The sequence below is a fragment of the Myodes glareolus genome, chromosome X, assembly GCF_982192425.1.
Source record: "Myodes glareolus chromosome X, mMyoGla1.1, whole genome shotgun sequence".
Taxonomy (NCBI): Eukaryota; Metazoa; Chordata; class Mammalia; order Rodentia; family Cricetidae; genus Myodes; species Myodes glareolus.
The window spans coordinates 118,113,538-118,133,230 of record NC_142053.1 but is presented as its reverse complement, the minus strand read 5'-3'; the positions used below and the strand labels follow the sequence as shown (position 1 = coordinate 118,133,230).

Genomic DNA, 19,693 nt, shown 5'->3' with positions numbered 1-19,693 from the left:
CCGGTTCTTTTAAAGATATTTTTGTTGAGATACAATTCATATACCATAAAGTCTACCCATTTAAAATTTACAATCCAGTGTTTTTAGCACATGTACACAGTTGCATGGCCATAATGATAAGCCTAGTTTTAGAATATGTCATCATCCCCAAAGAAGCTGCTCTATTTGAAGCCACTACAGCTGTCTTGCTTGGACAATCGCAGTATAGCATGCCTGGTTTCTATTTCTACCTTTGTCCAATACAGCCATTCTTAACACACAAGCCAAAATGATCTGTTTAAAACCAACCGAGTGATCTGGTCTCCTTACATCTCTAATTTTGGTCTACTCTCTCCCAAGCTGTCCCTGGCTTGCTGATTCTTTGTCATACCATCTGTTCTAGTTTGCTATCTGTTGTGATAAACTCCATGACCAAAAGCAATTTGGGGAGGGAAGAGTTTATTTGGCTTAAATGTCCTGATCACGGGCACCATAGAGGGAAGTCAGGGAAAGAGCTGAAGCCAAGACCATGAAAGAATGTATGCTGCTTACTGGTTTGTTCTCTAGGGCTTGCTCAGCCTGCTTTCTTATAAGTTCAAGATCACCTGCCCAGGTGGCACAGCCCACAGTGAGCTGCCTGGTCCCACATCAATTGTTAATCAAAATGCCCCCACAAACATGCCAATCTGATGGCAATAGCGCCTCAGTTAAAATTCTCCCTTCCTTGGTAGCTCTAGTTTGTGCCAAGTTGACAAAAACTAAGCACCATATACTGGCCTTGGTCCTTCTTGAGCATAGCAAGCACAGATGCTCCAATGGGGCCCTTGCCTGTCCTTAATATTTCTGACCAGATGTTCACATGATTCACCTCTTCCTCAGTGATTCTGATGATCAGATGTAGGAACCTTGCTAAAGGAATCAAAAAAAAAAAAAAACAAACTGGCCCTTTCTCCAATGAGGATTTACATCAAGTACTTGACTTTATTATTATTGTTGTTGTTGTTCTTGTTCTTGTTCTTGTTGTTTGAGACAGGGTTTCTCTATGTAGCCATGACTGTCCTGGAACTCTCTTTGTAGACTAGGCTGGCCTTGACTTACAGAGACCCACCTCCGCCTCCTAAGTACTAGAATTAAAGGCGTGTACCACCACCACCCAACTACTTGACTTTTAAACATGTAGCTGTACAGTTGTACAAGTTATCACTTGTGTACTAAACCTAATTGCTAAACTCCTAACATATTGCATTGATTTCTGTGATGAGAAAACTAAAGTTTACAAAGATGATGGAACTAAGATCAGAGAGTATGACTCAGAAAATGACAATAAATCGGGCATGATGATACAGACTTTTAATCCCAGCACTGAAGATACAGAGGAAGGTAAATATGTGAGTTAAAGGTCAGCCAGGGCTACATAGTGAGACCCTATCTCAAAAACAAAACCTATGAAGGCAATTAGCACCTAGGTATAAAGGAACATTTCCTGAGCCACCTATAGGCCATAGAGACCTCAGAAGAAACCAGACTTGCTGCTACTTTGATCTTAGAGCATTCAAAACTGACTAAAAGTAGTAGCTAGGCCTGGTAGTTCACTCTTATAATTCTAGCACATGTGAGGCTGAGGCAGGAGGATTGCTGCAAGTTTGGAGGAAAGCTGGGCTACATAGTTCCAGGTCAGCCTGGGTTACATAGTGAGACCTTGATTACAAAACAACACAACCAAGAGACAGTACATTTCAGATCTTGAAGCAAACCATTACCCAGTCTCTATTTTGTTGTTGTGGAAGTCACAGCAGAGAGAGCGAGCTGTGTGGCTTCCCAGAGCAAATAGCTTCACTTCAAAACGGGCTTATTTAGACCTGCAAGGTGGCTCAGCAGGTAAAATCACTTACCAGGAAAGCTTGGCAACCTAAGGTCAGTCCCGGAAGCCCATGTTAAGTGTGGAAAAGAGAACCAACTCCACAAAATTGTCCTCTGAGCACCACAATACCCCCCCCATTCCAGTAATAATATGTAGAAATTTAAAAGGAGGCTCCTTTTGGTTATTTGAGACAGGGTTTCTCAGTGTAACAGTTCTGGCTGTCCTGGAACTCGCTTTGTAGACCCAGGCTGGCCTGGAACTCACAAAGATCCTCCTATCTCTTCCTCCTTAGTGCTGCGATTAAAGGTGTGCACCACCACCACCTGGCTAAAAGTAGGCTTATTTTAAATAACCCTTCTGTAAACATTAGCTTCTTAACATCCTCTCTATAGGAAAAGAGACTAAATGACAGGAATAAGGTATAATTATCTCATAGTACTTCTCTACTGTGGACATTTGGCAGTGTCTGGAGATAGTTTTGGTTGTCATGAGTGGAGAAGAAATCAATGATGTTGATATTGGAGACCAGAAATATTGTTAAACATCCTACAGCTCCTGCCCTCAGTGAAGGACTATCCAATTAAAAAACAAGAATAGAATTGAGATTGAGAAACTCATCATTCTGTTCTACAATGAGACCCAGTCTCAAAAGAATGGAAAATGACAGGGCAGAAAAGTTCTGATTTTCTCTTTTCATTTGTAGTTTTTTGCAACTTACACTTTTTTTTGAGACAGGCCTGTGTAGCCCAGGCTTCCTCCATCTCTCTGGTGCTAAGATTGCTACCATGCCTGACTGAAAATTCAAATGATTCTAACACTGGGCTCTGGAATTTATAGAGGCGAGTTTAAATGTGACTAAACAAAACTTACTCTGTGATCTTAGATAGTTCCATCATCTTTGTAAACTTTAGTTTTCTCATCACAGAAATGAATGCAGTATGTTAGAAATTTAGCAATTAGGCCTAGTACACAAGTAATCAGACTCTAACCGTACAGCTACAAAGTCAAGTACTTGGGTGGTGGCACCTGCCTTTAATCCCAGCACTCAGGAGGCAGAGGTGGGTCTCTGTGAGTCAAGGCCAGCCTGGTCTACAGAAAGAGTTCCAGGACAGTCATGGCTACATAGAGAAACCCTGTCTCAAAAAACCATCATCATCATCATCATCATAATAATAATAAAGTCAAGTACTTGACGTAAATCCTCATTGGAAAAAGGGCCAGTTTTTTGATTTCTTTAGCAAGGTTCCTACATCTGATCATCAGAATCACTGAGGAGGAGGTGAATCATGTGGACATCTGGTCAGAAATATTAATGACAGGCAAGGGCCCCATTGGAACACCTGTGTTTGCTATGCTCAAGAAGGACCAAGGCCAGTATATGGTGCTTAGTTTTTGTCTAAGTATCCCATTTCAATATAATCACTTCTTTAAAGAACTTACCCCCAAATACAGCCATATACATAGGTATTTGGAGTTAGAACTTTAGCGTGATTTTGGGAGATCGGTCCCTAATACCAACTTTCTTCCACCTCTTCTTTTTGTCCTGTGTGCGCTGAGCAACCTACTATGTGCAGCCACTTTTAAGTGCTGGCAATAAACAACAGACCTGGCTACGGTAAGTTAGGGAGGACGCATTTTTTTTTCCCAAATACCATTCAAATATTCTATTAAAGTTTAGAAAGGGAGGGCAGATGGCCTTCTCCCCTTCGCCTCAGACTTTCCAGCCTGGTTGGGCCGGTGAAAAGGTCACATAAAAACTCAGTTAACTATGAGGTTAGTGAGTCAGCAGCCTGTCAAGCTGGGACTCAACTTCGGTAGGAATCAGCCCATGGTGGCCAAGGCAGCAGCATCCCGCACTACCTCCATACCCCACCCCCCTCCACTCCTCCACTGTGACGCGGGGCCCCCGTCAGTTCCTTCCGGCCTCCAGGGCCTCGCTAGCTCCACCCACTGCGTGCCCTCCCGTGGCCGTGAACCCCTCCCGGCAGGCGTTCCCGGGGCTCCCACCCGAAGGCGTCCTCTTGGACACGCCTGCGCCGTAGAGCGGAGGGAGGGCGGGAGGCCGGCCCCACGGGCGGGGGAGGGAGGAGGGCGGGGAAAAGCTCCGCCCATAGCCGCGACGCCATTTGCCACTGCCGAACGTGGGCGCAGGCGACTCTCGGAAGCACCGGTGAGCAACCTCTTCCGAGCACGCTTCTCGGCTTCCCGCATAGTCTTCCTCCCGCGCGTCTCTCGGCGTCGCCCCGCGGAGTCACCGCCGTTCCCGACGCCACCCGGAGCACGGTCCCACAGGCCGTCAGCCCGTCTTTGCCGCCATGCCCAAGAATAAAGGTAACGACGCCGGGACCGCGGCTTCGCTCCCCGCCGGCTTCCCCGGGCCAGCTCGCGGCCTCGAGGTCAGCTCAGGCCGCAGTGACCTTCCTGCCATCTTCCCTTGCCTGTCCTTCGGCAGCATTCTCTGCGTCCTACTCGGAGCTCGGCAGAGGCGCAAGGAAGTTACTCCTGGTTCCCAGTTTGGCCACATTGGGGTGGAGCCGACGCCATTTTTGTAGGGCCTCCTGTGTGAGAATGTGGGCTCCTGCCCCTGGTTCGCGCCACACTGACCGCGCCGCCAAGGGGACCCGTGGGAACACCTGCCTCGGGCTTCTTGGCTTTCCGGCACGTGGGGAGTTAAGCCCTGGGAGCGACTCTGAACTTTGAAAAGGGGTAATGCCCTTCTTGCTTTCGTGCCCATCTGGCACCTTCTGCATAGGCTACTTTATGAACACTTACTTGAGACTGTTGAGGCTGCTCCCTAGTCGCCAGTGGTCAATACGTCCGATGCACTTTTAAAGTTATCTCTTTACTCCATGGCTTTACGGGGCTTCACTTCTCTGCCACCCCAGAGCGCTTCGTCTTATTTAGCCAAGTTTTCCACTTTTGCTTCAGATCATGTATTTGTTTTAATGGAAAAATAAAAGCCTTTGAAGTTCCCTCTCTTCTGGGAACATGTTCTCAAATTATCAGTCATGAGGGCATTTTTAATTTGGTATCTCCAAAATGAAGAGCCTAATCTAAGTAGAAGTACAGCATCCCTAAGGACAGCCTCAGTTTTATATATTTTGTGGTAGTGGGTTTTTTTTGTAGGACCGATTCTGTCCTTAGCAGGACGCTGCTGCTCTGCCCTCGGGCTAAACCAGAACTCACTCAGTAGCTGGGACTAGCATTGAATTTGGGATTCTTCTGCTTCAGCCTACCAAATAGCTGAAATTACAGGCTTGTGCTATTCATTGTCAGTAGAATTGTGCAAGTAAAAATAGAAAAAAACTTGTGTTTCCCACAGGATAGGAGCACATTACCTGACCCTTGGGCCAGTTGGTGGTGGCTCACACCTTTAATCCCAGCACTCAGGAGACATGCCAGGAGGATCTCTGAGTTCCAGGACAGCTAGGGCTACATAAAGAAACCCTGTCTCGAAAAACCGAAATAATTTAGAAATGAAGTCGTCTTTGGGCAGAAGAGATACCTTCCTGATTAAGAGAAACAAAATTGGGTTCCCACACCCGCATGGGGCAGCTCGTGACTCCTATGACTTCAACTCTGAGTCCAGTAGGGTCTCTGAGTTCCGGGACAGCCAGGACTTATACAAAGAAACCCTGTCTCGAAAAACCAAAAATAATAAGATAAAAATGAAGTCTTTGGGCAGAAGAGTTATCTTCCTGGTTAAGAGAACCAAAATTAGGATCCCATACCCACCCACATAGGGTAGCTCATGACTGCTTATAACTTCAGCTCTAGGGGATCCAGGGACCTCTTCAGGCCCACCTGGGCACCCCACCACACACGCACACACAGGTGCACACGAAGTCTTTGATAACTCATCTTTGGGGCCACCTCCCTTGCCCCACGCCTGCTAGTGTTCTCTTTCCTGCATGAGAGCTGACTCCAGGGAGTCTGCTTAATTACCTGGCACTGTTCACATTAGACCTCTGAGTACTTGGTCAGAGTTTTGTGGATGGGACAAGTTGATTTGAGATAGTCTTGCTATGTGACCCAGGCTGACCTTGAACACACTGTTGGCGCCATGCTTCAGGGCTTCAAAAATCAAGGTTGCCAGTCTTTTTGTGTAGCAAGAATTTTTACTGGTTGTCCTGGGAAAAGTGTAATTATAGGCATAATGTGTTCAAAGTCTTAAAATTGCTCTCTGTAGACTTCCTTATTCTGAGATGGCAACTGGATCACATCAGCAGGTGAGGTGTCTTATTCTCACTTTAATTCTAGTGACTAGATTTCTGGTTCCCACATTAGTTGTAAGTCCTAAAAGGACGGGAATGGTGTCGGTCATAATCACATTGGCTTGATAGTACTTAGCCTAAAAGATGCTCAATAAATACTTGTTGAACTTAGTCATCTCCCTCTGGTGACTCCACCCATAGGTGAATAGTAAGTTCCCCTTTGGTCCCAAGGAGACAGAGCTATTCTAAATCACATCTTAGTGTGTTTTAAGAAAGATCCTCCCTGGGCTTCTCTGAAACACCTCTGTAAAGAACGAATTTGAGAATTGTGATTAAGCTTAAGAAATAGTCTTTTGGAAAGAAAATGGGGTTGAAAAGATGGTTTTTTTCTATTTATTGCTGTTTTGTCATACACTCGGGCTTGGTCTTGTTTCAGTCTTTATTTTTTTCTTTTGTTTTGTGACAGGGTCTCACTGTGTAACTCTGGCTGTCCTGGAACTCACTCTGTAGATCAGGCTGGCCTCGAACTTAGAGAAAATCTGCTTGCCTCTGCCTACCAAGTGCTGGGATTAAAACTGCATGCCACCACTGCCACATTTCTTTATTACTGTAGAATATCCCTTTGTATGGTGTCACCATTTGTATGCTTGCCCTTAAAGTATGTAGGGCTAGAGAATGGCTCAGTAGTAATTCCCGTCACCTATATGGCAGCATACAATTGTCTGTAACTCCATTTGTAGGGAATCCAATGCCCTTTTCCAGTGCCTGTGTTGGCATTGGACATGCCCATGATGGACAGACATACATGAACGCCAGACACCCTTAAACATTAAAGCACATTTTAAAGGAGGCTCTCGAGGCAGTTGACACCTTGCTTTTAAACTAGACTGTCTCAGGTATGGTACATTTTAAAGGATGAGATTCAGAATCTTTAACTGTTAATAGTCTTCTACCATCATGAGGTCAGTATGCCCCATTCCAGTAGCCATAGCTTCATTTTTCTGTCTCCTGTCATCTTTTTACCAGCGCTTCTTTTCATAGGGAAAGGGTCAGGTGTGAGAAAGGCGAGGTGTTTTTGTAAAATTTGTCAGGGCTCAGTATGGTGGCCCACACTCATAATGCCAGCATTCAGGGGGCTGAGACAGGACTGCCAAAGTTTCAAAGCTAGTCTGAGCTATAGTGTGAAACCCTGTCTCAAAAAAAAAAGAAAGCTGAGGCCCATGTAATTAAGAGTGTGGTGACAGAAGTCTCCGGAAAGGAGCCCTAATATGAGCACTCTACTAGGACAGAGAGGGTTAGGGTTGGATCTGGGGTCCTGAGCTCATTGACTAAAATTTTGAGTGAGTTATTTAATCTCTGACCTTTAGAGAACTTACTGATAAACTGGGGATAAATGTTAAATATTCAAGGTGATTATGACAAATAAACAGATGGTCACTGGTCATCTACCCACTGGTAAGGGCTGGTCCCATGCCCAGCAGTAGATGGCCAGCACAAAAGGAACTCGGTAACATCTTTGGAGGTTCTTTTATCACGTGTCCTGTTGGAACTTTTTTTTACCTTAACAATTCTTTTGCTTATGACTTCATTTATTTTATTGTGTCTTATTATTCCTTAAATGTCTATTCATTTTCTCATGAGAAGAAGGGGGTGGATCCGCATGAGAGGGGACGTGGGGGAAGTGAGATATTGGAGGGAATCAGAATATATTGTGAAAAGCTTTTGGCGGGGGGTTCAAGACAGGGTTTCTCTGTAGCTTTGTAGCCTGTCCTGGAACTAGCTCTAGTAGACCAGGCTGGCGTTGAACTCGTAGAGATCCGCCTATCTCTGCCTCCTGAGTGCTGGGATTAAAGGCGTGCACCACTGCCACCCAACTGAAAAACATTTTTAATAAAAGGAAAAGAGATGAGGATGTTACTTAAGATGCAAAGTCCCCAAAGAAAACTCCATGAGGTGTGGTGAGGGTAACATGGAAACATTATATACCTGAACATGGTACGTTTAACATGATTGACCAGATTAAGCGGATTTTTAAATTTAATTGACTTTTAAAGGTGGTTTTCTTTCTATTTTTATAAACTTTTTTTTTTAAATTTAACTTTATTTTACATGCATTGGTGTGAAGGTATCAGATCCCCTAGAACTGAAATAACACAGTCATGGGCTGCCATGTGGGTACTGGGAATTGAACCTGGGTCCTTTGGAAGAGCAGTCAGTGTTCTTAACCACTGAGCCATCTCTCCAGCCCCTAAAGATGGTTTTCTAAGTTGTTAAACAGTATATGTTTATCACTGTTCCTTTTCAGGATGTTTTGCAGATGATTGATAACCTTTTCTTTTTACAACTCACTAGGAAAAGGAGGTAAAAACAGACGTAGAGGAAAGAATGAGAATGAATCTGAAAAGCGAGAGCTGGTGTTCAAAGAGGATGGGCAAGGTAAGAGGCTGGATAGTTGGGTTCTTGTTAGATTTTTCTAGTTTGTTTTTCTATATTGGGGATCAAGCATTTTCTGACTAAGAGACTAGACTTCTGGCTTCTTGCCTCTGAGTTTGTTTGTACAGACAGTTGGGTATTGTCTTTTTAAAGGATTCTAGTTCAGAATTTGGCATTTTAGGCTAGGCAGGGTAATGTGTACCTTTAATCCCAACACTTGGGAGGCAGAGACAGGCAGGTGGATCTCTGAGTTTCAGGCTAGCCAAGGCTGTGTGGTGATATCCCCACCCCAATCTTTTTGTTTGTTTGTTTTTGTTTTTCGAGACAGGGTTTCTCTGTAGCTTTGGAAACTGTCCTGGAACTCACTCTGTAGACCAGTCTGGCCTCAAACTCACAGAGATCTGCCTGCCTTTGCCTCCTGAGTGCTGGGATTAAAGGCGTGCGCCACTACCGTCTGGCCCAATCTTTGTGTGTACATTCTTTATTATTATTTAAAGTTAAACGTAGCTTTGTGTTTTTTTTTAAATTTATTTAGTATACACATGCCAGGAGAGGGCACCAGATCTCATCACAAATGGTTGTGAGCCACCATGTGGTTGCTGGGAACTGAACTCAGGACCTGTGGAAGAACAGTGGGTGTTCTTAACCTCTGAGCTACCTCTCTAGCCCAGCCCAATCTTAAGATAAAGAAAATAGCCAAGCGATGGTGGTGCACACCCTTAATCCCAGCCCTCAGAAGGCAGAGGCAGGTGGGTCTCTGAGTTGAGTTGGAGGCCAGTTTGGTCTACAGAGAGTTCCAGGACAGTCAAGGCTACATAGAGAAACCCTGTCTTGAGAAACCAAAATAATAATAATAATTTGGTATTTTACCCAAGTAAAAGATAATTCTGGCTTTCTAAGAATAATTACTGTTATACTAACTCAGCAAGGATATCACTAACATTTAAAGTACTTGGACTGAGGATTCCATGAGATTGTTCTAAGGATTCAAAGAAATAAGGCTATGAAAGAGGTAAAGATCTGAATGTGAACTGTATGAGGTATAGTATACATACTGGGACATGGCACCTTTGATCTCTAGAAGTAGTACGTGGTCACAAGGGCAGGAGTCAGTCTGTCTCCTTACTGAAAACAAGTAGATAATTAAGACATCTAATAACAGACCCAGGTTGTTATATTACAAAGTCTTGTTTCTGGTTCAACCATTAACTAGCCAAGTGTTTAACTTCCTTGTATTTATTTTATATTTGCCCTATGTATATTTATCCCTAACCAGTGCAGTCACATGTTCTTGTCAATTTTCAATGGACAATTTCATCAAAAAGAGCGAGCAATATTTCATTCCCTTTTTCTCCCCTACTCCATCCACATAGAATATGCTCAGGTAATCAAAATGTTGGGAAATGGACGATTAGAAGCAATGTGTTTCGATGGTGTGAAGAGACTATGCCACATCAGAGGGAAATTGAGAAAAAAGGTAAGTGTGTTTCTACCACTGAGCTACATGTCCAACCTCCCACCTCTACAGATTTTATAGACCTGAGGATATTAGTGTAAGTCCAGTAAAAGACCATAGTGGTCATTTTACAGATTACATTGTTTAAAGAATCATTTGCCTCACTTGTGTTGTATTCCTGCCCAAAACATTTGGTCTGAATCTGAATCATTAGAAAATAGGCAACAAATCTAATTTGGGAAACATTCTGGTGTTATGGAAGAGGGAAAGGACTAGGGAAGTGTTACAGTTTTAAGGAGAACTAAAGAATCCTGGCAGGTGGCCCTTGGTGTTCTGGGAAGTCCCAACTCTGAGTGAGATTGGGGTTCAGGTTGAGAGTGTATTTTATTTTGTTGATATCAATCTTTCACAAGGAAAATAAATGATCATGAAAATTGTATACATTTGGGTGGGTAGAAGACAGAAAAGTACAGCATTTTTATGTTTTCATAGTAGATAGCCAAGTGCTTTCAGAACTCATCTGTTTCTAAGTGAATCATCTCTGAAATTTCTTGATTCTGCTTTATTGAAAATAGATTATGCAGTGACTTTTCTTTTGTAGGTTTGGATAAATACCTCAGACATCATATTGGTGGGCCTCCGAGATTATCAGGTAAAAATTACTTTTAAGTTTGTTTTTATATTGCTTGAACTTGATAAGCCATTTCCTAACAGCCCATTGTATTGTAGCCATTATGCTTGGTGTCCCTGGCATTATGCTTCCCAAATGCCAGTCTAAGGAGTCAGACATTTAGCTTGTATAGTGCAAAATGGTTTCCTTATCTTTGCTATTTGAAGTTTCCCCTTTTAAAATAAATGATGTGGGACTGGAGAGATGGCTTGATGGTTAAGAGCACCGATTGTAATTCTAGTTCCGGGGGATCTGGCACCCGTGGCAAAACACCAATGCACATAAAATAAAAATAATTAGAATAGATGATACTACTATGTGGTCATTTTGTTCTTTTTTTTCTTGTAAAAAATCTTTAAAAATCTAGGAACTATCATTGTAGGGTTTTACTGATGAATGAATTCAGTTATGTCCCACAATGGAATATAGCCTGGTATATTTTTTTTTCTAATCACTGACAAAAGCAGAAAGCTTTTATTAAATTTCTATTAGTGTGGTTTTGACCATACTTAGTTTTTGTTAGTTTTTTACTTTTGTGTTTCAGATTAAAGCATTGACTTCTTTGTTTCAAACCGTAGGGTTCTCTGTGAGTGATTTGACCCTTCGGAGGGTCATAGGCGGTGTTTGGAGACTCTTCTGGTTACCATAACTTGAGTGAGGTTCTTAGCAAGTGGTAGGTAGGTAGAGTACTGGGAACGTGGGACACCCTCTAATGTACCACATCCCACAGCAAAGATGATGTGACTCAGAATGATCATTAGGGCTTTGGTTGAGAAAAGCTGCTCCAAATTCATAAACCATTTATTTTTAGATTTTAACAGTAACCCTAGAAGAAGAAAGGCTTTAATTCCTTGTTAGAAAGGACACTAAAATTTAGAGAGGCTTAATAGTGACTATAATCTCCATGATCCTTTCTCTGTCTTCTGTCACTTTGAGGGTGGGCCAGAGAGATTGTGGCATTACTGTCTTCTGGGGCTGGAGAGATGGCTTGGCCATTAGGAGCACTTTCTCTTGCAGAGAATCTGGGTTCAGTTTTCAATGCTGACACCACCAATAGTTCCAAGGGATCTGATGCCTCCTGACCTATGAGCACCAAGCACACATGTGATGGACATACATAGATACAGGCAAAATATTCATACTCAAAAATGAATCTAAAAAGAATTTAAGAAAAAAATTTCACGTTCTTGCTTTCCACATCCCTCTTTCTGTACAGATGACAGTGCCCTTAAAATTGAAGCAACCCATTCTTCACCTTTAGGAAGAGTGAAATTCTTCTCAAATAGGGAAATGTAAACATTTTGAGGCATCGTGTCTTGCTAGTGCAGCACAGAAGAAATAAGATTTTTTTTTTAATTTACAAAGACAAATTGGGTGCCAGTGAGACAACTAGATAAGCCTGGTGACCTGAGTTTAGATACCCAGAACCCATGCAAAGATGGAAGGTAAGGAAAAGTTCCACAGAGTTGCCCTCTGATCAATTTATTTTCAAAAAAGTCTGATTAATACCAAGTATTAGTTTACTTATTGTGAAAAGTTACCTTTAAAAAGCAGTGTAAGGAAGAATTTGTTTGGCTCACAGTTCAAGGGTATATTCCATCATAGTGGGGAAATGACAGCAGGAGCTGGGACAGCTGGTCTCACTGCATCTGTAGTCAGGAAGCAGAGGGAGGTGAACGAATGCTAGTGTTCTTATCTTTCTGTTTTTTATTCAGTCCAGGACCCTATCCCATGTAATGGCACTACCTGTATTTAGGGTGAACCTTTCTACCTTAATAAACTTAATCTAGAAACTCCACTCACAGATAGACCTAAAGATTTATTTTGTTGTGATTCTAGATCCTGTCAAATTGACAAGATTAATAATCATTACAGTTGGCCTTAACATATATGAAAAGGCATATTTATTTCCTTATATCAGGGCTGGAAAGATGGCTCAGCAGTTAAGAATGCTTGCTGCTCTTACAATGGACCAGAGTTTGGTTCCCAGCACTCACATCAGGTGGCTTCCATCCACCTGTAACTCCAGTTCCAGGGGATCTGATGCCCCCTTCTAGCTTCCACAGGTACCCACACATACATGCGTGTATATACACATACATTTCTAAAATTCCATAGGCTCTGATACCAAGTCTCACTCTTTGGCTTGCATCTGTAAATCTGTTTGATCACTCTGTAAATTGTAGTTTCAGGGGGGCATTTGTGCTTCTGATTAAAGGATAATTATAAATAATATAAAAATGTCATTCTGCTGTTCTAGATGTGAGCTATATCTTTCTGAATTTTTAATCATTGCTCAGTTGTGTTCCTAAAACTTCTTTAGGAGTTTAACCTAAGGAAGGTGAGAAGGATTTTATAACAAAGCATTAAGATTTGATCTTTTTAATTCAATTTGAAAGTAATGTATGACGTAACAAATAGTAGTGATGTAATCAAAAATTACTTATTTTTAAGGATAACAAAGCCGATGTCATTTTAAAATACAACGCAGATGAAGCTAGAAGTCTCAAGGCATATGGCGAGCTTCCAGAGCATGGTAATGAATGGTTGAGTCTTTATTAACTTGCTAGTGTTTAGGCAATGAAATTTTGTTCCTCCTATTTGTTTGTGTTTGCATGAGTAGAGTTAAATTACCTGCTTATACTTCACACTAGATACCATAGAAAGGTTATTAAAATTCTGTTCCTGATAAGAGTGTTTAATGAGAAATTACAGTGTCAGCCAAAGGAATTATTTCTTGTGGTATTTTAAAACCTCTTCAAGAAAAGTTGGCAGTGCAGTTCAGTAGAGGCCACCGTAGCATATGAAAGACCTAGATCGAATGACGAGCACTACTGAAAAAGATCTCTTCAAGAGTCTGTCGTTTATATGTGTAAATACAAAGTCAGTGATTAATTAAGTAGTCCGGATTGTTTTCCCCCTCAAAATACAAGCCTTCTATAACCTTATCAGAGGGAAAATGGAATTTATACATTATTTTGTACATCCTTTTTACATAACAATTATAAATAAAGATTGCATACACTGAATTTTCACATGAAAACTTGACCTTTGTAACCAGTAAGACCCTACTGAGAATTATAAACTTGCCATTTTGCTCTAGGAAACAGTAAAATATTTAGTGGTAGAGTAACATGCCTTATTCCTTTTCATTCCTTAGGGAAAAGTATGATTTGCCCAAATGTTTCTTCCTAATTAATGATTGGTGGGTGTAGGGGAATGTGTTACAGCTCTGGAGCTACAAAGATCTCCTGGCTTATCAGGAAGCCAGGCTATACTTACAGCCGCAATAGGACAGGGCTGGAGGTTGGAGCCGCAGTAGGACAGTTTTGTTAGTCAGGGGCAGAGATGGCTCTGATCTTGAGGCCATACTGTTTATTTCACCTGTCTTTTTTAGCCTTTTGACTCTAATCTTAGGACCATGGCATATTTCTTTCCATGGCTCTGATTCTAGCGACAAAGTGTGTTTCTTTGACACTGGTTTCAGAGTCAGGGCGTGTTTGTTTGGTCCTGGGTTCAGGGATAAAGATGTTTCTTTTACTGACTCTGAGTTCAGAGTCGGGGTGCTCAGGGATTGGTTGGTTTCCTGCCCCACTTGTCCCTTTTACCCTATAGAGGGAATAAGTTCTTTTCTTATTAGTGTTTGTTTGATTGATTGATTGATTCTGTATGATTCATTTTGATCAGAAGTTGAGTTTTCTGGACACTTGAAACGATCACTAATCCCAAGTCCAACAAATGACTCCTCCAATTTTTCTCCCTCCTAGAGTAGCTTACTTTTTCTTTCTTTCTTTCTTTTTTTTTGAGATAGGAAATAAAGTTGTTAGTATGTGCACAAATTTCTGAAATTTCTGAAGCATACCTAGAGGGTATAATTGCTTCAGAGAATTAGAACTTGCCTTGCTAAATAGCCCTTGTATACAAAAGAAATTCTGTATAGCAAAATTAGTAGAAAGTTGGGAGTCAACATTTTGATTATATTATCAGTATTTTTCTTGTGTGTGTTTTTTTGTTAGCTAAAATCAATGAAACTGATACATTTGGTCCTGGAGATGATGATGAAATTCAGTTTGATGACATTGGGGATGATGATGAAGACATCGATGATGTAAGTAGATACAGCCTGCTTTTTCTGATTTCTGTTCATGAGTTACATACATAGATACTGTCCCTTTCCCTTGGATTCCGATAATACTGGGAATATAGAACATTGACATGAGAGTCTATATTTAGGGGTGAGAGGAACATGAAAGTAAAGGCACTGTTCAGAAATAGGAAGAAGATCAAGGTGAAGAGATAAAAGGATATTCATCCCAGGTGATATATAAAAATAAAAAGTATATTTTGAGACTTAGCTATGTGTTAAAATCACAAGAGGTATTTAGAGGTCAAGCTGTTAGCAAGTGTGGTAAGATATAATTGTAATCCTGGTAATTAATTGGGAGGCTGAAGCCAGGTGACTGCTGCAAGTTTGAGGTCAGTCTTGATTGCAATACCAGCAAATACCAGGCCAGGCAGATCTACATAGCAATACTTTGCACCACACCCAGAGTACATACAATTTTTATTTTATAAACATCGGTGTTTTGCTTGTCTGTATGTCTGTGTGACAGCATCAGGTCCCCTGGAACTGGAGTTACAGTCAGCTGTGAGCTGCCATGTGGAATTGAACCCTGAACCTCTGAAAGAGCAGTCAGTGTTCTTAACCACTGAGCCATCTATCTCTCCAGCCTACTCAATACATCTTTAAAAACACATGTCTGACTCCAGTTCCAGTGGACTTATACGCCTTCTTGCCTCTGAGGCCATTAGGCACACGTGTGATGCACAAAAAGTAAATAACATGTTAACAATAGAAAGCAATTTTTTTAACTTTTTCTTATCCAAGACAGGATTTCTCTGTTTAACAGCCCCGGCTGTCCTGGAACTCTCAGAGATCCACCTGCCTCTGCCTCCCAGGTGCTGGGATTAAAGGTGGGCGCCACCACTCGGCTGTTTGAACTTTTGTTTTTTGTTTGTTTGTTTTTCAAGATAGGATTTATCTGTGGCTTTGGAGCCTGTCCTGAAACTAACTCTTGTAGGCCAGACTGGCTTCTAACTCACAGAGATCCGCCTGCCTCTGACTCCGGAGGAGTACTGGGATTAAAGGTGTGCACCACCTCCAACCATTCTTGAACATTTTTAATGTAGTTTTCTTGAGCCTAGCCAAAAGCATTTCTCTAATTCCCCCCCACACACGCTTTTTTATGATATAGCATATAATTACTGTGTGATTCTCTAGTAATTCAGAAAGAGAGGAGGAAAGGGAAAGAAAGGAAAAATAGGAAGCCACGGGTGATGCTGAATTTATGTTCCCATTTTTAATTTTTTTTTCTTAAGTGTAATGTTGGTGGGTTGGGTGTTCATGAAAACCAAAAGAGGGCATCAGATTCTCTGGAGCTGGGGTTAAAGGCAGTTGTGATGCACCCAATGTGGGTGCCAGTAACAAGACTGCAATAGCAATAGACAGTTTTACCCAGTGAGCCATCTCCACCCCAGAATTTATATTGTTAGGAACATTTTGAAAACATTTATTTTGTATGTATGAATGAAGGATGGACATGTGCACTCATGCTAGGGGATGCATGTAGAGATAAGTTCGTGTGGGTTCCAGAGAACCCCAGGCCATTTGGGGAGGGGGAGTTGTTTGTTTATTTGTTGTTTTAAATAAGAGTTTATTGTGTCACCTGAGAACTCTGCTCTTTCCCTTGGGGGGCATTTCTCTGACTGTTTTCTAAGTGTTGATAAGTGTTCTATCTATACTCCTGTAGTCAACTTGAAAGAAAAGGATTGAAGCCATACTTACCTAGTTCTCAAAAGAGATCATGTTCCTTCGTGTCTGTTGCTACTCCAAAAGTATAAAATCTCAAATCTGGGCTAGAGAAATGGCTCAGTGTTTAAGGATGCTTGTTGCTCATGCAGGGGACCCTTTTTTGGTTCCCAGCATACACATGAAGAGGCAGCTCACAACTGCCTGCAACTGCTCCAGGGAATCTGATGACTTCTGGCCTCCACTGGCACCCACATACATAAGTGCAGACACAGGTACACCCATACACACAAATAAAGAAAACTTAGTCTTTTTTATTTAAAGAAGTAAAATGTAAAATAAATTCTCAAATATGCGATGCAAAGAGAAGGACACAGCAAACCTCATTAAGAATATTCTTGTTTTCTGTTAGTTCAAGGCCAGCCTGGTCTATAAAGTGAGTTCCAGGATATACAAAGGCTATACAGGGCTATACAAAGAAACCCTGTCTCTAAAAAAAGAAAAAAAAAATGTTCTCGGAGGCCAGACATGGCCTTTAATCCTAGTACTCAGGAGGCAAAGGTAGGTGAATCTCTTTGAGTTCTAGGTCAGCCAGCCATATAGAGTGAGCACCCGCCCTCCCCACACCCAAAACTAAAAAGAAGAAAGGACAACAAAGAATAGTCCCGTAGACTAGAGAGATGACTGGCTGGGTGATTAAGAGCACTTAGTACTGTCAGAGGGCTTCAGTTTGATTCTCACGCTGCCTATAACTCCAGCTCCAGGGAATCCAGTGCCATCTTCTGGCCTTGGTGGGTACCTGCACACACAAATATACTGACCTCAAACTCTATGCTACCTACCTGCCTGCCTTAGCCTCCCAAGTGCTGGGATTAAAGGTCTGTACCACCACACCTGGCTAATATACACTTTAGAAAAGTGTATCACATAAATTATTATGAAAATCAGAATTTCTGAAAGTGGGCTGCAATACAGAAAAGCTTATTTGGGGAATTTCCTCTTGACTGGGTTCATTTCCTATATGACCTGTGAGAACATTTCCCTTATACACAGAATATTAGAATTTAAGAGTGCTTTTCTCCTGGGTTGGCTCAGGGTAAAGTGCTTGCCAGGCCCTCAAGAATCTGCTAGAGTCCACATACAGCTGGCTATAGTACCTTCTCTAAACCTAGTGTTTTTATGGCAAGATTGGAGGTGGAGGCAGAGGAATTTTTGGAAGCTCTTAGGCCAGCTAGCCTGACAAACAGAACAGTGAACAATGCTGAAAGTGAGTGCCAACACCTGAGGTCCTCGTACTCCAAGCTACCTGACACAGCACCCATAGTTGTACATGTGAATTTGCACATGCATGTAAAGGATTCTTTTAGAATTGCTGTTTTCCTTTGACTTAATGTTCTTTTCTCTTTCAGATCTAAAATGAACTCAACATTTTACATTCCAGTCCTTCCGAAGATTGCCCTGCAAGTTTGGAATCTGGTCATAGACCTCAAGGAAAAGTTTTCACTGTATTGATAGTAATTTGTTGAGACAGACTTGATTCAATACTAAGGTCGCTTCTTTCAAAGCTGAAAATATCTTTTAAGTGATATGTTAAGCCCACTTTGTTCATTTGATGTAATTGAACTCAAAGAAGGTCATGTAAGGAAAAAAAATACATTACTGCCTTTCCTACTTTGACCCCTTCCAGTAAGTAAATGGATGTTTTGAATAAACAATTTGCCTTGTATGCATAAATTATGATTAAGCCCTTCTTTTGCATAGCTGTTGACTGTACAAAGTACAGTCTTTGTGTATATTCCAGTTGCCCAGAGATTTTGATACAAATGAAGGCAGAAATCTGTTTTATGTTTTGTTGTGTTATATTTTGAGACAGAATCCAACTTTGTATCTGAGGCTAGCTTGGAATTCACTATAGTCTAGTGGACCCATACTCGCTATGATCCTCCTTTCTCAGCCTCCTGGGTGCTGAGATTAAATGTATTTACCACACCTGGCAGAAATCTATTTAAAGGCAAAAGTGATAGGTTTGCTTTTCATATTTAAAAGTATGGCTATTTTTATACTAGTTTTGATAACATGTAAGTTCTTATGATTTATTTTGCAGTCAGCAACTTACTGAGGGAGGAAAGGCATTTCCAAAATGTTTTTAGAAACTGGTTTTTAACATTTTAAATTAAGGTCGGTAGTTGCAGAAATTGAACACTAGGTGGTGCTCAGTTGTCTTAACATTGGTAATAACTTTTAATTAAGATGGTTTCTTTTCTCAACTAGTGTGATTAGGAAATTCCCAAACGAGGAAAAGATTGTTTTACTCATGTGCATAGAATATTTTTACCAAAATATTGTGTGGGAATGTTGCTTTTTCAGGAGTCTTACTCGCCTAAGCTACAATTGAGTGCTTTATAAATACATAAAATAGGCAAGTAAAAATTTCAGCTCATAAGAATATGAATATTATGTAACAACATATAAATTAATGTTTTTTCAATTTTCCCTAAATTGAGGGGAAAATGAGGGAAGCAAACTTAAACCTGATATAATGGCATGACCTGTAACCCTGCACTTGTGAGGTCTAGGCAGGAGAACCAGTTCAAAAACAAACGTAGTGAAAAGATGTTTTCTTATTTCTGAATCAAAGAGCTGTAGCTGAGAAAATAGCATGCTGCAGAGGATATTATACTCCGACTTTACATTAGGGACAAGTTTATTATGTAGACAGTCCAGGGGGCGGGGGAGGGGTCCCATTTTCTTTCTACTGGGAATTTAGGTTTGCTCTTATTTAGGAGTTATTGTTGCAGTTAGAGCTGGGCTAGTCAGAATTCACTGTACACACTGAAACCTTGCAAGTTTATAAACCAAGATCCATTGTGCAGCTTGTGGACCTTGTATTCTATTAGCATCCAGAAAACTTCATTAATGAAAAGTAATACACAAAGGAATGCATATTACATGGGTTCAAAAACCAAGATCTTCTCTGTGATCCCTTTCTTAACTATGACTTCATCTCAGGTTTTCCTACTCAGCTTCAAAATGTGAGGTTCCATAAATAACAGCAGTAGGAAAGATAGAGTGATGTAGTCTGTATTTCTTAATCTGAGGAGTTTCTTAGTGAATATCTAGGCAGAGTGTACCTGAGAACAAGGGCTGAAACTAACCTTGAGGTATTTGCTAATCATTGTCTTCATCAGTAATTAGACCTCTGGACCTTAAAAGTGTTTCACCAGCTGGATGTAGCATACACCTGTGATCCCAGCACAGGAGAACTTGTTAA

General features: G+C 41.3%; 1 protein-coding gene across 1 annotated transcript; it reads left to right on the top strand.

The window, feature by feature from the left end:
* The first annotated feature begins 3,953 nt into the window (after nucleotides 1–3,953).
* Nucleotides 3,954–18,156, top strand: Eif1ax (eukaryotic translation initiation factor 1A X-linked). The gene is made up of 7 exons (XM_048440713.3): nucleotides 3,954–4,171; nucleotides 8,407–8,490; nucleotides 9,861–9,964; nucleotides 10,545–10,595; nucleotides 13,068–13,149; nucleotides 14,630–14,721; nucleotides 17,832–18,156. Exons 1-7 carry the CDS (start codon nucleotides 4,156–4,158, stop codon nucleotides 17,835–17,837), a joined length of 435 nt encoding a protein of 144 aa, XP_048296670.1. The 5' UTR covers nucleotides 3,954–4,155; the 3' UTR covers nucleotides 17,838–18,156.
* Nucleotides 18,157–19,693: the final 1,537 nt, after the last annotated feature.